The 20,634-nt window shown below is 37.5% G+C and overlaps 2 protein-coding genes across 2 annotated transcripts in view; one reads left to right on the top strand and one right to left on the bottom strand.

Annotated features, from left to right (window-relative positions):
- LOC146394980 (uncharacterized) overlaps positions 1-20,634 on the bottom strand; it is a 480,198-nt gene that overhangs the window by 205,825 nt on the left and 253,739 nt on the right. Inside the window, exon 8 of the mRNA XM_085006031.1 lies at positions 277-824. Coding sequence (XP_084862157.1) covers positions 277-583 — 307 coding nt within the window. The 5' untranslated portion in view covers positions 584-824. The remainder of the gene's footprint in view (positions 1-276; positions 825-20,634) is intronic.
- On the top strand, positions 475-6,719 carry LSM8 (LSM8 homolog, U6 small nuclear RNA associated). The gene is made up of 4 exons (XM_003134753.5): positions 475-612; positions 1,853-1,893; positions 4,603-4,730; positions 5,662-6,719. Exons 1-4 carry the CDS (start codon positions 582-584, stop codon positions 5,750-5,752), a joined length of 291 nt encoding a protein of 96 aa, XP_003134801.1. The 5' UTR covers positions 475-581; the 3' UTR covers positions 5,753-6,719.

Genomic DNA, 20,634 nt, shown 5'->3' with positions numbered 1-20,634 from the left:
GTATACCGTACGGTTACAACGTGTGCAACTTTGCTCTGGGCCATTTAGCTTCTAAAAGGTTAATTTTCGACCTGTGCGGCAGAAAATCAGATTCCACTTCCCCGCGTAGACATCTCATACCAGAACAGCACTCATCTATTTCGCCTGTGATGAAAACACCTTATCCCGTTTTCTCCTGCCTTCTCTGTCTTCAACATTTCTCCCCAGCAACTTCGGCCACAAAGCCTTCCAGTCCGCTAGTAAACCCGCTCGCCCACCGTCTCCTCACTACCCCACCTGCAGGAAGCTGCTGCTTCTCTTCCGCCTCCCCTTCGCTTCGGTCCCTTTCGGCTTCCGAGATCACCGCCCTGAAACCAGCAGCAACATACTGCGCACGCGCAGTAAAATGCCTATCGCTTTGCCTCTCGGGTACGGTCGGTTGGCCGGTTTCTTTCCATCTCTGATTCGCGGAGGCTGCTGCGCAGTAACTCTCGCGGTATTTGCGCCGCCCGTCGGCGGGAGCCGCCGCTGGTTCCTGGCGGGCGCTTTTAGCTTCTGTAGTCACCCTCCCTGCTGTGTGGCCAGCGGCCCGGCCGAACATCATGACGTCCGCCTTGGAGAACTACATCAACCGTATCCTCGAAGTACCCGCCGCGGGTTTTAGGTGGGGCAGTGGCGAGGCCGGTGTCTGCGCTGAAAGGCCGGGGGTGGGGGTCGGCGGGAGGTTGGGACGCTTCGGGGCCCGGGATGCGGGTGCGGGGATTAAGGATCTGGGACCCACCAATCCCCCCGCTGGGGCTGGAAACCATCGTTTCTGCGAGTCCAAGGTGTCTTCTAATTTTAATCTGAAAAAAATACACCAACGTGGTTATTCCGAACTTTTCCTTGTCTCCATAGAAATCAGCTATTGATTCAACTTTACTATGTTTCCTAGGGTCTATACGGTATAAGATGAACGGTTTTACTAGCGGTGGCGATGGTCTTATAAATCCATGTATTTGTTTTATGCATAGGCTTTGCTAATCGATCGAGGATAGCAAAAAAAAAAAAAAAAAACCCAAAAAACCTTTACATATTGTGCACAAACTAAGTTTCTGCCCTTTTACCACTTGAAAATTTAACTTCTTTGTTGATGGAATTGAAATGATGTTTGCTGTCGTGATGGGTCGTTATGAGGGGCAGGTAACTTTAAAAAGTCTGAGTGAAGTACACTGTACCCCTGTTACCGTTTTAAGTCTCAGGACAGAAACACTATGTTGTGCTCTCATGTACAAATTTGGGACAAAAGTGAAATGCTAAATGCTTTTAATGATGCAAGCATATTAATATCAATGATGACACTGATTGTAGCTTTTCTTTTGAATCCCAGAAGCCAAGTCCTAAAAGACTGCCTTAAGGTGCTTGAAATTCAGGATTGATTAGTTAGCCTTGATCCAATTTTTGTTTTATAGACGAAGAAACAGATCTAAGAAAGGGAGAAATATCTTTCCCAGTTGCCAGACTGGCAATATTCCTCAACTTAAAAAAAAAAAAAACAACAAAAACCAAACAAACAAAAACAACACCCCAGCTGTTTTAAGATCAAATAGACTGATCATGTACAGAAAGGGACGCTCTTTTTCCATATTTTTCTAATTGTGTAATTGTCACAAAGAATTGAACAACGTAAAGTATTCAACACAGCAACAGATTTGTACATGAGAGCAAATGTGTTGAATAGTTGTATCTTAATTCTGTCACCTTTTTTTTCTAGTAATTTAAATAGTTGTATTTTAATTCTGTCACCTTTTTTCCTAGTAATTTAAACCATTGTCAAATGTAAAATTTTCACTTTGCCTTCCCTGAGAAACACTTTCCTTGATTCAGTTATCAGGAACTGTTGCTGTCATTACTTCTGATGGGAGAATGATTGTGGTAAGTATTTGGCCTATTCCTTCTCTGCTTTCTTCTGGGTTTATCGGTTGTAGATTTTTATGTAGAACCTCTGATCTCTAATACCTAGGCATCACAGTACAATTTCATTGCAGTTTTCTTGTGATTCAGGTCTTTATCTCCGACAAAGAACAGCCTGTCCTTTTTTTTTTCACCAGTAAACATTGAGTGTAAGTTACATACAAGGATTCTAGAGGCTAGGATGAATAATAGACTCTGTCTTCAGGGAGCTTCTAGTCTAGTCAGCAGGTATCTGCCTGTATTTTATATTTATCTTCCTCTTTCATCCTTTATTTCCTTCCCCATTCAGTGATGTAACATTCACTAAATTGTAGAAATTTCTTTGAAATTTTGTGTATATCTCCTAGAAACTTTTTAAAGTATTTTTTAGACACTACATCTATAAAATAAATGTTAGGACTTGTATGATGTTGGAGTTCCCATTGTGTCTCAGCAAGTTAAGAACGCGACTGGTCTTGGTGAGGATGCTGTTTGATCCCTGGCCTCACTCAGTGGGTTAAGGATCCAGCATTGCCACAAGCTGCAGCAAGGCCTCAGCTGCAGTTCCAATTCAACCCCTAGCTTGGGCCCTTCCATATGCCACGGGTGCTGCCATAAAAAAGAAAAAAAAGACTTGTGTGGTGTTAATACTCTTTAGATGTTCTTAGGTTGTATGACTTCTTGTCTTCTATAGAATTGTAGAATACAGTAGGATGAAAGGCTAAATTTATTTCATCTCATTTGTCCTTTTATCACAGTATCCCATTTTAATTCCGGAAAAATCTTAGATTCTCCCCTTGATCTGTTCCTTGATCTGAGAAATTTATCCTATGATTTTGGCTACTTAATTTCTTCATTTATAATTCATACAGTTGTTCACTTTCAAAGAAGTTTTAAGGTTGCTAAACTTCATTGTCTATCTGTATCTAATTCATATAATTCAATATTTTATTTTCCCATTCTGGAGTTCTCTTTTTGATTCTTTTTTTTTTAATCGTTGTGATTTTCCTTAGTGGGTCCTTAAGTGACTAATATCAAGTGTCAGACTTTGCCATTTTTCAGATGTGTTCTATCACTTAATTTCAGTACAACTCTGTGAAGAGTTAACCCTGTATTCTAGGGCAAGAACCACGCTCAGAAAAAGTGAGTCACTTTCCCAGTCACATGGATATAAGTGGCAGAACCAAACTGGGATTTCAGTTAGATTTAATTCCAAAACTAAGGCCAGTTGTCTTGCTTTCTTCTTAAAAGAAAATCACGTTTTTTTTTAAGGTAGCTCACATTGCACTTTGTCAAGTAAGGACAGTTTGAAATCTTTTAATCTCTTCTTAACTTTGAGAAGCCTATTGTTAACAAATGTTTGTAAATAGGTTTTTTTTTATTTTATGAAAATCTCAAGTTTAAATGCTCTTGTTTTGTTAATAAGATGGGTTAATAAATTGGAAAATTATTTTAACTTGATAGAAGAAGGAAAGCCATTTTTAAAAGGCATTTTGAGCACTAAAGTTCAGTAGTTTGTATTTCTTTGACACATGGCTCACTTCATAGAACAGTTATGTGTAAATGAAGCCAAGAAGTTATGTATGGGTGTGATTAGAACTATTTGCTAGCTAGTTTAGTAAATACTCCATATTTTGTTTCTCTTCCAAATTCTAAGTTAACATTTTCTCTTTATTTCATTCTGATTTTATATAGAGTTTCAAAACAGCAACTTTAATGGTGAGCTTGAGAGATTTAACCAACTAAAACCAATATGTTGATGTGTCTTTAGAAACTTCAATAGCATCTGAATTACTATGTTGTACTAGGCTTATGTCTTCCTTTATTAAGAACCAAGCTTCTTCCATAAAACTTTCTCTGAATAGTTACTGCAAATTCTAGATTGTTCTAATTGTTACAGTCACATTTGTATCAACTATTACTGGAGGATTAAATAAGTAAATCCACATGAAGCCCATAGAACACTGTTTTGCAATACTAAGTACTCAAATCTTAGCTGTTATTACCAGTTGAAGTTTGTGTATATTTATGGAATTGATTTGAATCTCTGAAAAGTGGTAAATTCTATTTGCTTGGTATAATATAGATCAGGGGTTTGGCTCTGAAGCTAGCCTTTCACGGTTCAGATTCTAACTGCTATTTCTACCCATGAAACCTTGAGAGATTACTTTTTTGTGCCTCAATTTTTCTCCTCTGAAGTAGGAATATTTATAGCATCTAAGGCAAAGGATAGGGATTTGTTTAGATAATGTGTGCAGCATGTTTACTGGTATGTAACATGAAATGATACTGTTACATTGCTATAGCTGCTATGTATAGGAATATTTCCCTTAAGTTTCCCTTGTTTTAGTTTGTATCTTTAGAATATTAGCTCCTGGACTACCTGGACTTTTATGCTCTTTCCTTGGAAATAAACTAGTACATAGGCGTCCCTGTAGTTCTCAACAACTCTGCACACTAGTCAGAAGTGTGGTGGGTTCCCCCCCCCACAAAAAAAAACCAAGAGGTAAATGCCCAAGAATGTGAATACTGTTGGTCATAAAGAAGCATTCTATCTTCCAGTGGACTTACATATACTTAAAATGGGTACTTCTTTTGGAGTACCTGGCAACTAAATTTGTTGTGTGGTTGAATTTACACATTCAGGTAAATGAGAATATTTGTCTTTTTCTCTTGAATGTTCTTTTACAGGGAACCCTGAAAGGCTTTGACCAGACCATTAATTTGATTTTGGATGAAAGCCATGAACGAGTGTTCAGTTCCTCACAGGGAGTAGAACAAGTGGTACTAGGGTTATACATCGTAAGAGGAGACAATGTGTAAGTAAAACATGTCTTTTTTTAAGGCAAGTTAAATATACTATAGATATATACTGCCTTGCTATATGGAGAAGGGTTTTTTATCTACCGAGATTTGTCTGAATTTCTAATAGTTAAGTAGCCTGGATGGGGTCCAGAAAGGGCCCTGCCTTGAATACGTCATTGGAGAGGCTTCTTAAAGTGTTCTTCCAAAATACTCCTAATTTCAAAGGAACATAAATATATATCTAGGGTCCAAGGCTAGCGTTTGAAAATGTCTTTGAAATCTCTTGTGTGAACAGTTTTAAATAATTATTGCTTTGTAACCTAGCTGAATTTATAAATAAGTACTTATCCATTACTTTTTTCTTCTAATTTGTAAATTTGATTTTAAGACTTTTTCTTCTACTTTAAACTTCAATTTAAAAAAAATTAAGGAGTTCCTTTTGTGGCTCAGCAGAAAACAAATCTGACTGACTAGCATCCATAAGGATGCAGCTTCGATCCCTGGCCTAGCTCAGTGGATTAAGTATCCTGCATTGCCGTGAGCTGTGGGGTAGGTCACAGACATGGCTTGGATTGAGTGTTGCTGTGGCTGTGCATTAGCCGACAGCTATAGCTCTGATTTGACCCCTAGCCTGGGAACCTGCATATGCCACAGATGTGGCCCTAAAAAGCCAAAAAAAAAAAAAAAAAAAAAAAGAAACATTGTTGTAGACCTAGCAGTATGCTGGAGCCAGCTTGTACTGACTCATAGAAGCAGATTTTTATATTTCAAGGAGTTTTGCAAGCTGGTAGATCATGTCTGTTGGTACCTTGAAATTGGCCATATGTAATTCACTACCTTATAAAAATGTTTTTCACCTTAAGTATTTTTTTTTTTACCATCTTCTCTCAGTCAGAAATAAGATTGTTTAAACTGATTTATTTTTTTCCCCTTAAATAATTACAGGGCAGTCATTGGAGAGATTGATGAAGAGACAGATTCGGCACTTGATTTGGGAAATATTCGAGCAGAACCTCTGAATTCTGTGGCACACTGAGAAAAAACTACATATGATGGACATCTGTAAATCTTTGTACAGAAACTGATTATTCTGAGGATACTGTGCAGAATTTTTTATGAATGTGTCCTTGTGGATTTTGACTCCATTTTGATTCATTGTAATATGATATGTAAATTAAAATATTTCTACATTTTCATGAAAAACTGTTTTTGGTCTAAATCATACATTTGCTAGCTTGGTTTTATTTTTTGATTGAATAGTGTAAAAATCTAATTATTTTGAGAAGTTTTAGAAAAGATATATTTTAATACTTGTGGAAAACTAGTTGGAAAGAGAAATTCATGTACTATTTAAATTAAACATACAAATACCAATAGTGCAGGATACGTATGTTTCTTTCCTTTTTTTGTTTTCTTTTTGGCAGCCACACTTGTTATATGGAGGTTCCCAGGCTAGGGGTCTAATCAGAGCTGCAGCTGAGGCCACAGCCACAGCAATGCAGGATCCGTAACCTGCTGAGCGATGTCAGGGATAAAACCCACATCCTCACAGAGACAGTGTTGGGTACTTAACCTCTGAGCCACAATAGGAACTCCATCTTTCCCTGATTTTTAAGAAAGTTATAAGATGGTAAGTCTTGTCTCCTGTAGTTATCTAAACCATTCCTGTTTATCATATTGCCCTGGCAGTTGCTCCCTAGCACTTTGTAAGTGTGGTTTACTAAAAAGTGTGTTTGGTTGAGAAAAGGAAAAATGCTAACAAAGTTGTCTATTATCTGAAAAAAACTATTGATTGCACACAATCTTAAAAGTCATCTTAGCTTTTAATTTTAAGAATTGGGGAATTTCTAGTAGTAAAGGAGTGTTCTATTGTTTTTAAATGTGAGTAAATAAACCTTAAGTTTATATTGAGGCAGTGCTTGCTATTATTGTCAACAGCTTTCCATGACTCCCTAGTTCCATGAACCCAATTTCAAAAGAAGTAAACATGTTTTCTTCAAGCATGTCAGTCCTGTTCTTTGGTCTATTATTTGTGTGAAATCAGTTAAGTAGATAAATGCCCCTCATCCACCCATAGGCTGTTTTCACACTTGGTTGTTTATACTTTTAAGAGTCCATAGAAACATTGTTATAAGTAGTGTTTAGATATCCAGGCTAGTCCACCGGATTTCTCAGGGAGTCATCTGTAGGCCAAAGTGTGTAACTTTGTGATAAGAATGGAAAAATGCTTATATCCTTGTAATTGAAACAAAATTTCAATAGTTTTTTTTTAATGACTGTTTAAAAATAGTTGGCAAGCTCTTTTTGTAAATATGTAGATACTAATTATTTTAAGCTTTAAGGGTCCTATGGTCTCCTTCATACCTCAACTTTTGTTATTGCAAGAAAACAGCCATAGATAATATATAAATTAATCATGAATGTGTTCCAATAAAACTTTATTTACAATAAGAGGTAGCAGGCTCTATTTGGCCTACAGGCCATCCTTTGCTGACCCCTGCCTCAAAATAAAAATGCAGACGGAATAGGAAGAGATAATGGCAAAATGTATAAATTCTGAAAAGGGCTTCTGGAATGGATCCTTTCTGAGTTTAAAGGTGGATTTCATGTTTTTTAACACTGAAAACTACTTATTAGACATGTTAATTTTTTGTTCACAAATAAAACATTTTCTAGAGAAAAATATTTTCACAGAAACGACTTGTGAGAACTGTTGAGATAGTTCTCTTCTTTGGTCATCAAGCAAAATCACCCAGAATAGGTGGGTTGATGTTCCTGTGTTTAAGGCTGTGTCTGGGAGGATTAGAGGAAGTTTAGCTAGTACTGGCTATTCATAAATATTTGGTTTTTGTAATATAATGTTTTATAATCAAGTTAGTAATAAAATGAAAATAATGCAAAGTGGGTAAAACAAAAAGCCCACTTTAATTATAGAGACTGTAAACCAGATGTTCTAGTTAAATAAAATAGCGAAATTTTAAATTGGTAAACTAATTCCAAAAATCAAATAAGGAATACAAATCATTCAGTTGCCAAGTGAAATGTATTCTAAGCATATATGATGTTCAGAGTCAGATGCTTTTTCAATATCTTGACCGAACAAAAATTACACAGAAACCAGTAAACAAACCATAGCCCCTCTTCCTCATGAGTTTCCAATATGATGCTTCCTCCTTTTGGAATCTAAAGTCCCGTATAAGGATGTATTTTCTTGACTGATTACAGAAAAATCATTCCCCAAATAGGAAATCAGATGCCTTTATTAAATGGTAGGGGAAATGCATGAAAATACATGCAATTCTTTATTCCTGGGTGCATAGGTTTTTTGTTGTTTTTTATGCTCATAACCAATTCAAGTTGGATTTCATTTTGCATGAGCATCGTAAAAGTGCCATAACTATGGCATTTGGATTAATATGCAGTGTCAAGTCTTTTATATTCTTAATGAGATTTTATTCTTAATCAGTTATTTATAAAAACACTCAAATCATTTTTAACCTGTAATTACCTCATGCTTTCTGACTCACAAAATCTAAGCCCAGCTTATTAATGAATCAAAGAAATCCTTGGCAAGGTATTTTCACTAAAATTTATTGTAAAAGGCAATTAACTGCAAAAAGGACTTAACGTGTTTCTTTTTAACCAAAAAGATACTAACTGTTTAAAACATAATCTTTCTTTTTATGGCCACACCTGCAGCACATGAAGTTCCTGGGCCAGGGATTGAATCTGAGTCATGGCTGTGACCTTTGCCATATCTGTGAACTGCAGCAATGCCTGATCCTGTTAACCCACTGTGCTGGGCTGGGGGGTTCAAACCCATAACTGCAGCAACCCAAGCCACTGCAGTCAAATTCTTAATCCACTGCACCACAGCAGGAACTCCTTTTATTAATCCTTTTTAACTGAAAAGATAACAGCTAACAATTTAAAGCATAAAGATAATCTATTAATATTTGCTTTACTTAAATATTTGTTTAACACATTTATAAAGTCATTTTGAATTTTAACCTGTGAAATATTATGATAAAAACGTTTAAGTTGTGTTTAATAGAAACGTAGGCTATTCATGTCAACATTCTCAGATGTGTAACAAAAGATTTACCATGTGGATGAGAAGGCATATAGTCCCTTCTTTTTTTTTTTTTTTTTTTCTGTCTTTTTGTCTTTTGTTGTTGCTATTTCTTGGGCCGCTCCCGCGGCATATGGAGGTTCCCAGGCTAGGGGTCAAATCGGAGCTGTAGCCACCGGCCTACGCCAGAGCCACAGCAACGCGGGATCCGAGCCGCGTCTGCGACCTACACCACAGCTCACGGCAACGCCGGATCGTTAACCCACTGAGCAAGGGCAGGGACCGAACCCGCAACCTCATGGTTCCTAGTCGGATTCGTTAACCACTGCGCCACAACGGGAACTCCTATATAGTCCCTTCTTAATGGCATGTGAACCTACTTGTACAGTAACCATAGTTAAAAAGCAGTCCTTAACTGGCAATATAGTATATTCTGTGCCTTCACCTTTGAAATTAGGAGGCGTATTTACTGAGTGTGTATCATGTGCCAGGCATGATGCCAAGTGCTTACAATACTGATCATCTTACAAACGGAGAAATCGAAGCTTAACAGGGTTACATGTCTTATAGGAAGTCATGCTTGTGAATAACAGGGCTCTCAATTCAACCAAGGTTTTGTACCCCTTATGTAATATGGCCTGTGAACAGCAAGTATAACCTCAAAATCTCTGCTTCTGCCAGAAGCCTGAAAGAAATGCTTAGTTATTTTAGGCACTTCCCAAAGCTGCATTGGGAACCATTTTCATTTGGTTACCAGAGATGCTTCAAATCTTCTTGGGCCCTATTCTCACTGATTGTGGCTCAGTACGTCTGAAAAGGAGCAAAAACAGAATACTTACAAAATAGCTAAGTAAGGAAAGTGTGGTGGAATTATTAAAAGAACTAGCACTTGTCATATGCCCAGATGAATCCTCTATTATGCCTCAGAATCCTTAAGACAGGGATAATAACCTGCCTTCCAGGACTGTGACAAGTGAAACTACTCTACATTCAAAACACTTGGTATGATCTGTAGGCCGTAACAGTCAACAGCTACTCTAGTTATTCCAAAACCAATAGTAGAAAAGTTACAAACATGGGTCTTATCACCTTAGTTTTTTCAGAGTCCCACTGGCCATCACATCACTACAAGAGTTTGTGGTATATAAATCATGAGGATTTCGGGTTAAATGGAAGGTATGTGTAATAAGTATACAATATTTTAGCAATATATGGTAGAAGTCAGTATTTTTTAATGGCAATCATATACTCAACTCAGGGAGTTTGAAAATGAAAACCTGAAACTCATATGTAAACTGGGGCCTCTTCATTCTGAACTTGCATAATTATATACCTCATTTTATACATTTCATTTTACCCATTTTAAATTTTAGCTAATTTGGGGCTTTTTTCCCCCCAGCCATTCTTGCTGCATATGAAAGTTCCCCGGGGGTGGGGGTGGGGGATCAAGCCCACACCGCAGCTAACCCAGCTGTTGCAATGACAATGCTGGATCCTTAACCTGCTGTGCCACAAGAGAACTCCTGGGCTTTTCTTTGGCGGGGGGAGGGGGGAGACTGCTATTCTCAGTTTTTAGGTCATGAACAAATTTGACTAAAAAATTTACCTTCTGGAATTCCTGTTGTAGCTCAACAGGAATCGAATCTGACCGGTATCCATAAGGATGCAGGTTTGATCCCTGGCTTCACTCAGTGGGTTAAGGATCCAGCGTTGCTGTGAGCTATAGTGTAGGCCAGCGGCTATAGCTCTGATTCTATCCCTAGCCCGGGAAACTCCATATACCGCAGATGCCGCCATTAAAAAAAAAAAAAAAAAAGAAATTTACTTTCTGTTTACTTGTAAGATGGAAAAATAAATGTTGACAAGGTAAAGCTACCTCTATTGAGGTTGACACTGATCCATTAAACAGCATAGGTCTTTCATTCAACCAGCTACAAATTAATTTAATTGCAAGATACTTAGTCTTCATTTCTATTTTGTTTATAGGAATTATTCATGTGAATTTCGTCTGATGCTTTGACATTATCTTCATTCCTCTCCATAGTGGGAAAAGTACATGACATGAGCATAGTTCACCTTTGTGAATCAATGCTGCCTCCTAGTGCTTCCTTTTCTATGTGTTCACAAACTAAAAAACAGATTTTGGAGTTTTGTCAAGGACATTTGTCAACCATTAATGCACACTAGATAACGTGCTCAAAAATGTGACTATACCAAGGAACAATATTAACAATATTAAGTCTTTTGTCCTTGTGCAGCTTGTATATGTCTGTGGAGCACCTCACCCAAATCATCCTGACTCAAAAATTTACCCAGCAAGGTCTCGAGTTGTTTCATCAAATTCTTTCAGAACCCTAGGATATCTTGAGTTCATTTGAAGCCACCAGCAACTATCTTTTTAAGTGGACAGAATTCATATTAATTATTTCCCCAACATTCTTCTATTTTAGGATTAAAGAGTCTGTGTAGGTTACATAACACTAAGGATAAACACAAAAAGCAGTCTTCTATCATTAGTTAACAGTATACCATCTACTGCCTGCTATTGTCATCTGATGAATGGAGGAGTAGAAAACCATTCTCTAAGACATCTTTCAGATCTTTTCTTAGGGTTAGCATAAAAAAATTTTAAACATCCTTTTTTAATTTTTTTTATTGTCTTTTTGCCATTTCTTGGGCTGCTCCCGTGGCATATGGAGGTTCTCAGGCTAGGGGTCCAATCTGAGCTGTAGCTGCCGGCCTACACCAGGGCCGCAGCAACTCAGGATCTGAGCCGCGTCTGCGACCTACACCACAGCTCACGGCAACGCCGGATCGTTAACCCACTGAGCAAGGGCAGGGATCGAACCCGCAACCTCATGGTTCCTAGTCGGATTTGTTAACCACTGCGCCACAACGGGAATTCCAACATCCTTTATTTTTAATTTGTTTTCTGCACCCGAGGCACATGGAAGTTCCCAGGTCAGGGATTGAACCCAAGTTTCAGCTGCAACATATCCGGGTTTCTTTAACCCACTGTGCCAGGCCAGGGGTTGAACTGCCTGGTTGACCTGAGCTGCTGCAATCAGATTCTTTTTTTCTTTTTATGGTCACACCTGTGATATATGGAAGTTCCCAGGCTAGGGGTCAAATCTGAGCTGGTGCTGTGGTCCACACCGCAGCCACAGCACTACTGGATCTGAGACACATCTGCAACCTACACCACAGTATGTGGCAATACTGGATGTTATATTGGGTTCTTAACCCGTCCAATTTTTGTATTGATTCTTTTTTATTATACCCTTTTACTTCCATCTTTTTTGCACATGTTTCTTTTTAAAACATCCTTTTATTTTATCAATGTATTACTTGACAGGAGTGACACAAGTCAAGTATTGATAAAACTAGGATCAAAATCTCATCCTATTATTTCTACTCTTGTTTTCTTTCAGCTCTGTGATACAGCTTCTTTTCTCATTAGGGTGATTTTTTAATTATACTACAAACATTTTGCTTTTAGTTTTCTATTCCCAATGTGCTGGCTTTATAATACCATATAATGAAAATGGTACCAAATTGTTAGTATATTTGAAGTATGTTAAAGGGAAAAGAATTCAGGGGTAGGGGCTTGAGGTGAGACAGACATCTCAGGGGATATAACACATTCTGACATGTACAACAAACATGTATGTGGGTGGGTGTGTGTGTGTTGGGAGGTGGATTGTCAGGAAAATAAGATTTCTGTTTGATGTCTGAAAATATGCATAAAATATCTTATGTTTCATCTAATTTGACTCATATGAGGAAAATCATAGATTATAATAAATTGGACTCTACAAAGAGGAAAACTCAAACATAAGTTTCCAGAGACTGCTGCAAATATGGTTTGTTTATATAACATTTTAAAATATACAATCTGAAAGAGGTCATAATGATAGCCACATTTTTTAAAAATTAATTTTATTTATCTCAAAAGTTACAATTTTGAAAAGTGTTTAGATCTCTCAACCTAATGGGTAAACTTTATTGTAATTATGCAGAAAAGAATTAGCCAGATAGGTATAATTTTATAGAAATTTTAAAATTAGAGTTAGGTGAGGCCAGGTAGCATGGCAGTGAAGGGAATCAGACTGGGTTTAAATAAATTAATCTTCCTATGTCTTGGTTTCTCCCAGAAAAATGGGACAACCCTTCTTGGGTTGTTGTGATTAAGATAATAAGCACAAGAACATGGCTTGGAACATAGTAATTTGTCAGAGTTAATGGTAGCTAACATATATCCTAATACTGAATGATGAACCTCAAGTTATCTATTGTATCCTAGGGAAACTACTCAAAAGTAATTAAGAGAATTCCTTTGATGGAAAAAAATGCTAAGATTCTCTTCAGACCTATAAGTTTATTGTAAATGAAAGTGTTTTTCCTGGTGCAAAAGGTGATATGAAGTTTTGACCAGTACATATTTTTTGAATGCCAGAGGTAGAGAAAGAAAAGAGAAAAGCAGAGTCAAAGTGGTTAGAAATCATAAAAAGATTAGATCTCTTTAGTATGAAAAGATAGACAGACAATGGGAATATGCCTGAAGCCTGAAATGAATGAATATGAACTTGCATATTCAATTTCATATATTAAAACTAAGCATTATATGAAGATTGGAAGGATAGTTTAGGGCAAATGACATTCTCCATTAAAGAACTTATGCAGATCATCATTAATTAAGATTAGTTAATTAAAAGAAGACAATCAACTGATCTCTAGTCTCCAGGCCACAGCTAACTGAGATCTGTCCTCAAACCCTGCATAGCAAAAACAAAGTACCAACTGCTACTTTAACAATGAAACATATTAAAATGAACAAACTCTAGGCCTAATCAGGTTTCTCAGGAAGAAAAATTAAAAAGAGCAAACATATAGCTAAATCTGATTTCACAAAACAGTTCTTCATCGCATACCTGGATACTATCAATGCAAAGGTGCTATGGGGGGAGAAGTGGGTTTGGGAGCCTAGCCAGCTTGGAGTTAAATTATGGTTCAGCCACTTCTTAACCATGGGATATCGAGCAGATTAATCAATCTCTCTGAATGGCAATTTTGTAATTAACAAAAAGAAGAATACGACAGCATGGCAACCTTGCAAAGTTATTATCATGATTATGCCCAGAACATATGTTAACTACATAATATGGTTTCCAGGGCAGAGTAAAACACTGTTAGTTCCATTCCTATTCATTCCCTTATTTAAAAAGTAATGAATGAGTCTATAAAATCCTACTTGTTTGATGAGACTTCTTTAGAACTCTCATCCATTGCTAAAATGTAAAATGGATTTGAATCAGCAATAGAAAAAATATATGATAATATTAACAATACAATACTCTGATGCTTTGCTTTAAAGTATTGTTTTGGAACACAGCCAGAAGATATTCCAGAGTGAATATTGCTTATAATATTGGTAGACTATTAATGCATTAAAATCTCCCACTTCCCCACCTACACAATCATTATATGCAAGAGGGAATGTGGTTTATCAAAATTTGACACCTAGAGGTGAATTAGTTATCATAATCCTAACTTAACCCTGTCAAATCAGAAAATGGCATCATGATATAGAATTGATTTCACAATTGGAGCATACAAATAAACTGATTGACTGATTGATTGCTTGTCTTTTTAGGGCCACACCCGGTGGCATATGGAAGTTCTCAGGCTAGGGTTGAATTGGAGCTGTAGCTGGCAGCCTATACCACAGCCACAGCAACATCACGAGGCCAGGGATCAAACCTGCATCCTCATGGTTACTAGTCAGATTCATTTCTGCACCATTTTTCTGGACCTCTTTCTCTAGTGGCAGTAAGGAGACCACATACTGATTTCTCTCTGATTCTCTGGGAAGGGAGTGTAGGTTGAGACTGTTCAGTGTACCATGAAGCCCCATCCTAAGGTCTAAAGGCACCATACTTTGCAAGATAGTAGGTAATAGAAAACAGGTAAGAGATGATGATCTTTGCAAAAACTTTCCAGCTGCCAGGGGAAAGGAGTACAAAAAAGATGTGTGAACTTCCAAGTATGTACTTCCTCTTCTTTTCAAGAAGATGCTAGTAAACTCATGTAGCCCTAGCCATTTTATCTACCTTGTTAACTGAGTCCTGCAAACTTGGTTGTTCCTTTCTTGGAGGGACAAATGAAAAGTCCCTATGTGAAGAACTTCCTTACTCTGAACTCAACCTCAGTGGATGTTATACTCAATGAGATAAGTTTAAGATGATCCACTGAGGAAATGGTGAGAATCTCCCGGAGTGGAACCTGCCAGATATGCAAATAACAATTTATATCAACATATTCAAGCTATCAGAGTATGACATCAGTTGTCCTCTCTAGTGGGAGAAATTTTTATTTGTTCCATGTAAGCCAAAACAGTGCCTTTTTTTGGTTTTTGGTTTGGTTTGGTTTGGTTTTAGTTGCACCCGCACCATATAGAAGCCCCCTTCTATATGGGTGAGGGATGAACCTTCACTGCTGCAGAGATAATACTGGATCCTCAACTTACTGCGCCACAGCGGGAACTCCAAACAATGCCATTTTAAAAGGAATTTTCATGACAGAGAAACTAGTTGTAGAAAGTAAGCCATACTGTGTGGCAAAGACTGTTCAGGTTCATCTCTCAAAGGAAGAGGATCAGTGAGAAACATTTGAAAAAGAGCATTTATAGTCAATATTGACTCTCTTTCCCATAAGAGACTATTATGGAAGAGTTTGCAATTCTAGTTTTTAAGTGGTGACTTCTTGAGATTCTCTCTTTTTTGGTACTAGAGAGGCTGGACTCTGAGATAGCAGGATGGTCAGTGTAGCATGATGTCACATTCTAAATCCTTTTTCACAATCATGCTTTGTCAGCCTGTAAGGCATGATGATGAGTCTGATGCCAAAGCACAAAGAAAACCTTTCTCATTAACTTGGCTTTTTTTTTTTTTTTTTTTTTTTGCTTTTTAGGGCCACACCCACGGCATGTGGAGGTTCCCAGGCTAGGGGTTGAATCAGAGCTACAGCTGCCGGCCTACACCCCAGCCACAGCACTTCTAGATCTGAACTGTGTCTGCAACCTACACCACAGCTCAGGGCAACACCAGATCCTTAACCCACTGAGCAAGACCAGGGATGGAACCCACCACCTCATGGTTCCTAGTCAGATCTGCTGCACCACGTCACGACGGGAACTCCTAACTTGGTTTTTTTACTTATTTGTTTTTTAAACCATTTAAAAAAGCTATCCACTAATCTTTCTATTACAGAATTCTGTAGCATGACTTCGTTACCTTGAAAATCAAATTATAAAGATCAAAGTAAGAAAATGTAGATGTTACCCCCAAAGTAGAAGCATATGGAAATACAAAGCAAATAATTTTCAACGTATTGAAATTAGAAAAAGTCTTCTTGTCCTCCAATACTAGAGAAATACCAGTACACCTAAAAGACACAATGATGTTTGGTTGAGTGGATAAGTGAATAAATGAAAACCATGTTTTCCTTGGACGAGACTTTTGAAAAACCATATTAATTAACTCTGTGAGTACCTTGACAGTAAGACACACATATTTTTCATGCTTGTCTTTTTTTTTTTTTTTTTTTGATTTTTTAGGGCCACACTCATGGCATATGGAGGTTCCCAGGCTAGGGGTCTAATCAGAGCTACAGCTGCCGGCCTACACCACAGTCACAGCACTGCCAGATCTGAGCCGTGCCTGCGACCTACACCACAGCTCACGGCAACAGCAGATCCTTAACCCACTGAGCGAGGCCAGGGATCGTACCCACCACCTCATGGTTCCTAGTTGGATTCATTTCCATTGTACCATGATGGGAACTCCCATGCTTTTCTTTTTGACATTTAATAAAAGTCCTGATTTATAGATGGTCTACTAAATTTAGATAAAACTAATGGTTGTCTCATACAGTTGTTCAAGTCATAAAGGTCACAAGGTCCAAGGAGGCACAATTTTCCTGGCAGCATTTTTGTTTTTGTGGCATATTTTTATACTTCTATTAAAATTTTAAGTCCAGAAATGGGCTATTTCTATATTTATCATACAAATACAAATCTTCCGCCTGATGGCAATAAAATTTCTTGTTCTAACAAAACTAGTAAATGTTATGGACTAGATGCTTGTGTCCCCCCCCCCCCACAAATTCATATGTTGAAACCCTAATTCCAATGTGATAGTATTTGGAGGCAGGGTCTTTGGGAAGTAATTAAGTCATGGGAGCCCTCATAAATGGGTTTGGTGCCCCTGTAAGAAGAGGCTGGAGATAGCTAGCTCTTTCCATGATAGGAGGACACAGCGAGCAAACCAGGAAGAGGGCCCTCATCAAGAACCCCACCATATAAACACCTTAGTCTCAGATTTCCAGCCTCCAGAAGATGGGAATAAACGTTCGTTGTTTAAGCTACCTAGAACTTGTTCTGGCAGTCTAAATTGATCAAGAAATCGAATCATGACAATTAGCCAATAAACGGAAGAAAAGTATTTTGTTTTAAGAGAAACAAAACATTCTCTCCAAATTATGAAAAAGGAAGTTTGGTAATAGATTGTTAATGCAAACATATATAAAATAGCTCGGAATTATCAATTAGGAATTGCTTTAATAATTTCTACACTGATCACCAAAAGTAAATACAAAATGTGATACCCTATTCGTACTAGTGTGCACCACCTTAGACATGTCTTGTTGCAATCTGTGTTGTTTTCTGTTGTTTAAAGTTCCAGTTTAGACATGTACTCTTCTCATCGATAAATCACTATGATAACATAAGTGATTGTCACTTAATAATCACTCACTAGAAATGATTTGTTGTAAAAATAACAATCCTATTTCATAAGAAATACAATTTATCTGTAATTATAGAGAAACAAATGACATAATTATTTCCTAATTTGTACAAAGGCAACATATGGATTTAATGAATTTATTGAAGTTTTGAAGCTAAATAAATTTCTCCTCAGACATTATTTCAGAATTTCACAATTAACTTTTTAAATAATCACAAATTGTAGAATTTCAAAAAAGAAAAACAATGAAATTTACATGTTTATATTGAAATAGCTCTTTTGTTATCAAAACTTTCATAAGTCCACTTTCTCTATCTTTGTCAGGACCACCAAGAGAAAATTCACTATGAGAAGTCTTAATGGGATAGCTAGGCTTGAGATGAAGGATATTTGAATCCCTTTTATTATTTTTTCTGAGAAACTACACGGTGATCATTATGTAGAAAAAAATGTGATAAATAACATTGCTATTTTTAATACTAAGGTAAGGTACCGTTCATATTACATAATACTCATGTGTCTGATAACAGAAGAGACAGCTCATAACTACTACTAATAATTACATAAAATTAGTATATAATTATCTATACACTTCAAATTTGAGAGCTTTACTAGCTTTATATTAGCATTTACATGAAAAATTATTCTCAAGTCATCCTGAATTGAAAGCAGTATAGCATATTAAATTAACCAGAGGTAACATGACATGATAGGAATAGACCTGAAGTCCTGATGCTTACTAGTTCTTGTCCCAGTTCTAACAAAGCAATTTTTCTTGTCAAGTACTTTTTCTGAGGCTTGGTGTCTTCTTCTATAAGATGCTTGCCCTTCCTAACTCACAAGGGTTTTTGTAAGGTTTCATAAGATGACATATATCAAATATTGTGAGATGGCGAAGCAACAGAAGGATTCACTTTTAAATTTTATTACTGTCCTGTTCTGGATCCTTAAATAAAATCTTTTGTCTATTTTTACATAGTTCCTAAGCTTTCAAATTTGCAGTTTTCACAAAATGTTTTAGATCCTAACATTGCTTATTAGGTGGCCTATTGTTTGTGGTTTGAAATTTCATGACTTGCTCAGCTACTCCAATACTATAATTTGTAACTAAAGTTATATATATATACTATAAATCACTAGGTAAAATACCTGTGATTGCATATAAAAAAATTTAGGGTCCCTATTAACAGCGGCCAATCATCCTAATGGGAGAGAGTTAACAGAGGCCAAGTCTAATTTGGAAAATTATTTCCTTTTCTACCCATGCACATTTCAAACCAAATGATCTTTATGGGAGTAATTTTCCACCTTCATGTTGATCCCCAACTGTCTTGGAAGATGGAAGATAACTTTAATATTTGGATACTGATACGTGGATGGATTTGAATGAATCTTTCCTGGGGGAAACAGGTCCTTTGGATTCAGAGAAAGAATCCTGTTGAACCTTAAAAATTATGGCAGCCTCTCCTAAAACAGATGTGAGGGATTTTCATTATTATGTCAAACTCATAACTTGAGTAGTCAACCTTAGTAGTAAGTAGCCCTTATCTAAGGTAAGTAAGTAGTCCCCCACTGCTATGGGGTAGGTGACTTAGGAGCTTTCATAGGCTGACACAGGTGGCTACACAGGACATAGGTCTTGGGAGTTGATCTGAGAGCAAAGAAAAGGAGCCTTCATGCAATGCTATTTCACTCTGATGGCTTCAACTGGCCTCTATTAGCACTTTTTTTTTGGCATTTTTTTTTTAGGTCTGCACCCACAGCATATGGAGGTTCCCAGGCTAGGGGTCAAGTTGGACCTACAGCTGCCAGCCTATGCCGCAGCCACAGCAACGTTGGATCCGAGCCATGTCTGTAACCTACACCACAGCTCACAGCAATGCCGGATCTCTGATCCACTGAGTGAGGCCAGGGATCAAACCCACATCCTCATCGATACTAGTGGGATTCATTTCTGCTATGCCACAACAGGAACTCCCTTATTAGCACTTCTTAGATTCGTACCCTAAAGGTCCCATTGCCTCATTCTAACACCATCCCTGCTTTCCTGGCAAGAACAACAAAGTCCTCGAAGGGGAATCTAGTGACTAAGGTCTCAATTTGTTGCCCCGAAGCTTGGCTTTAGGGATTCTTTCTGATTTTCCACCTGGCGGGGGATGCAGATTTTAGGATCTATATTTGGAGATCGTTAACTCCCAGACTGGGATCCCAAGACACAAGTACCAAAGTATCACTTTCAACTGATTGTTGCCAGCTCTCACGGGGTCACCTAAGCCTAAATCCTCTCCTCCTCCAGAAAACACCACTGCTTTTTATATGTACTCTTGTACATACCAGCAAACAAGAACCACTTATGGTACAAAAATGAAGCTAAAACGCATTCCAGGCAGAGAGATTAGAATGCATGAAAGCCCTGAGGTTATAAATGATTTGACTCTTTCAAAGGACTGAAAGCCATTTAGTGTGGCAGAAGCACAGAAGAGCAGGGGTAGAGTGATTTAAAGATATACTTAGAACCTAGACCACAGTGAAGCTTAAAAGACTTGCTAAGGATTTTTAATTTTTCTCCATGAGAAACAAGGTGGATTTTTAAGTAAGGAAAGTGACACAATTTAATTTATGCTGTGAAAGAAATACCAATGCAAGAATTGTTCAAAAGTTTTCTTCTCTCAGATAGGCATAGCCTGGTCCCGTAAGATAAGCAGACATCAAGAGCTCAACAAATTATCTAAAAAATACGCCAGGCTAGTTTTGTGGTGAAAATTGAGGCTTAGTGATCATTTAGAGCCCATTGTAATAACTTAAGGAGAAAATAAGAGCATGAACTCAGGCAATGAAAGTGGGTTGGGTGACAAGGATACAAACAGAGGTGGAAACAGCTCATTAGAGGGAGAAGGTAATAACACTTGTAGATGTCTGTGTCCCTCCCATACAAATAGAGAGGTCCTGGGCACTGATGGGTGGTTCTGTAGGACCAAAATGTCATCTCCTAGAAGAGGAGACAGAAGCCTGATGGAAGTGAGTTCAAGAGAGAATGTGAGG

Source organism: Sus scrofa, chromosome 18 (assembly GCF_054392235.1).
Source record: "Sus scrofa isolate SSC_HxYL_T2T_F1_AM1 chromosome 18, Sscrofa_HxYL_maternal_Yorkshire_Landrace_v2.0, whole genome shotgun sequence".
Taxonomy (NCBI): domain Eukaryota; kingdom Metazoa; phylum Chordata; class Mammalia; order Artiodactyla; family Suidae; genus Sus; species Sus scrofa.
This window is presented reverse-complemented; position numbering and strand designations above follow the sequence as displayed.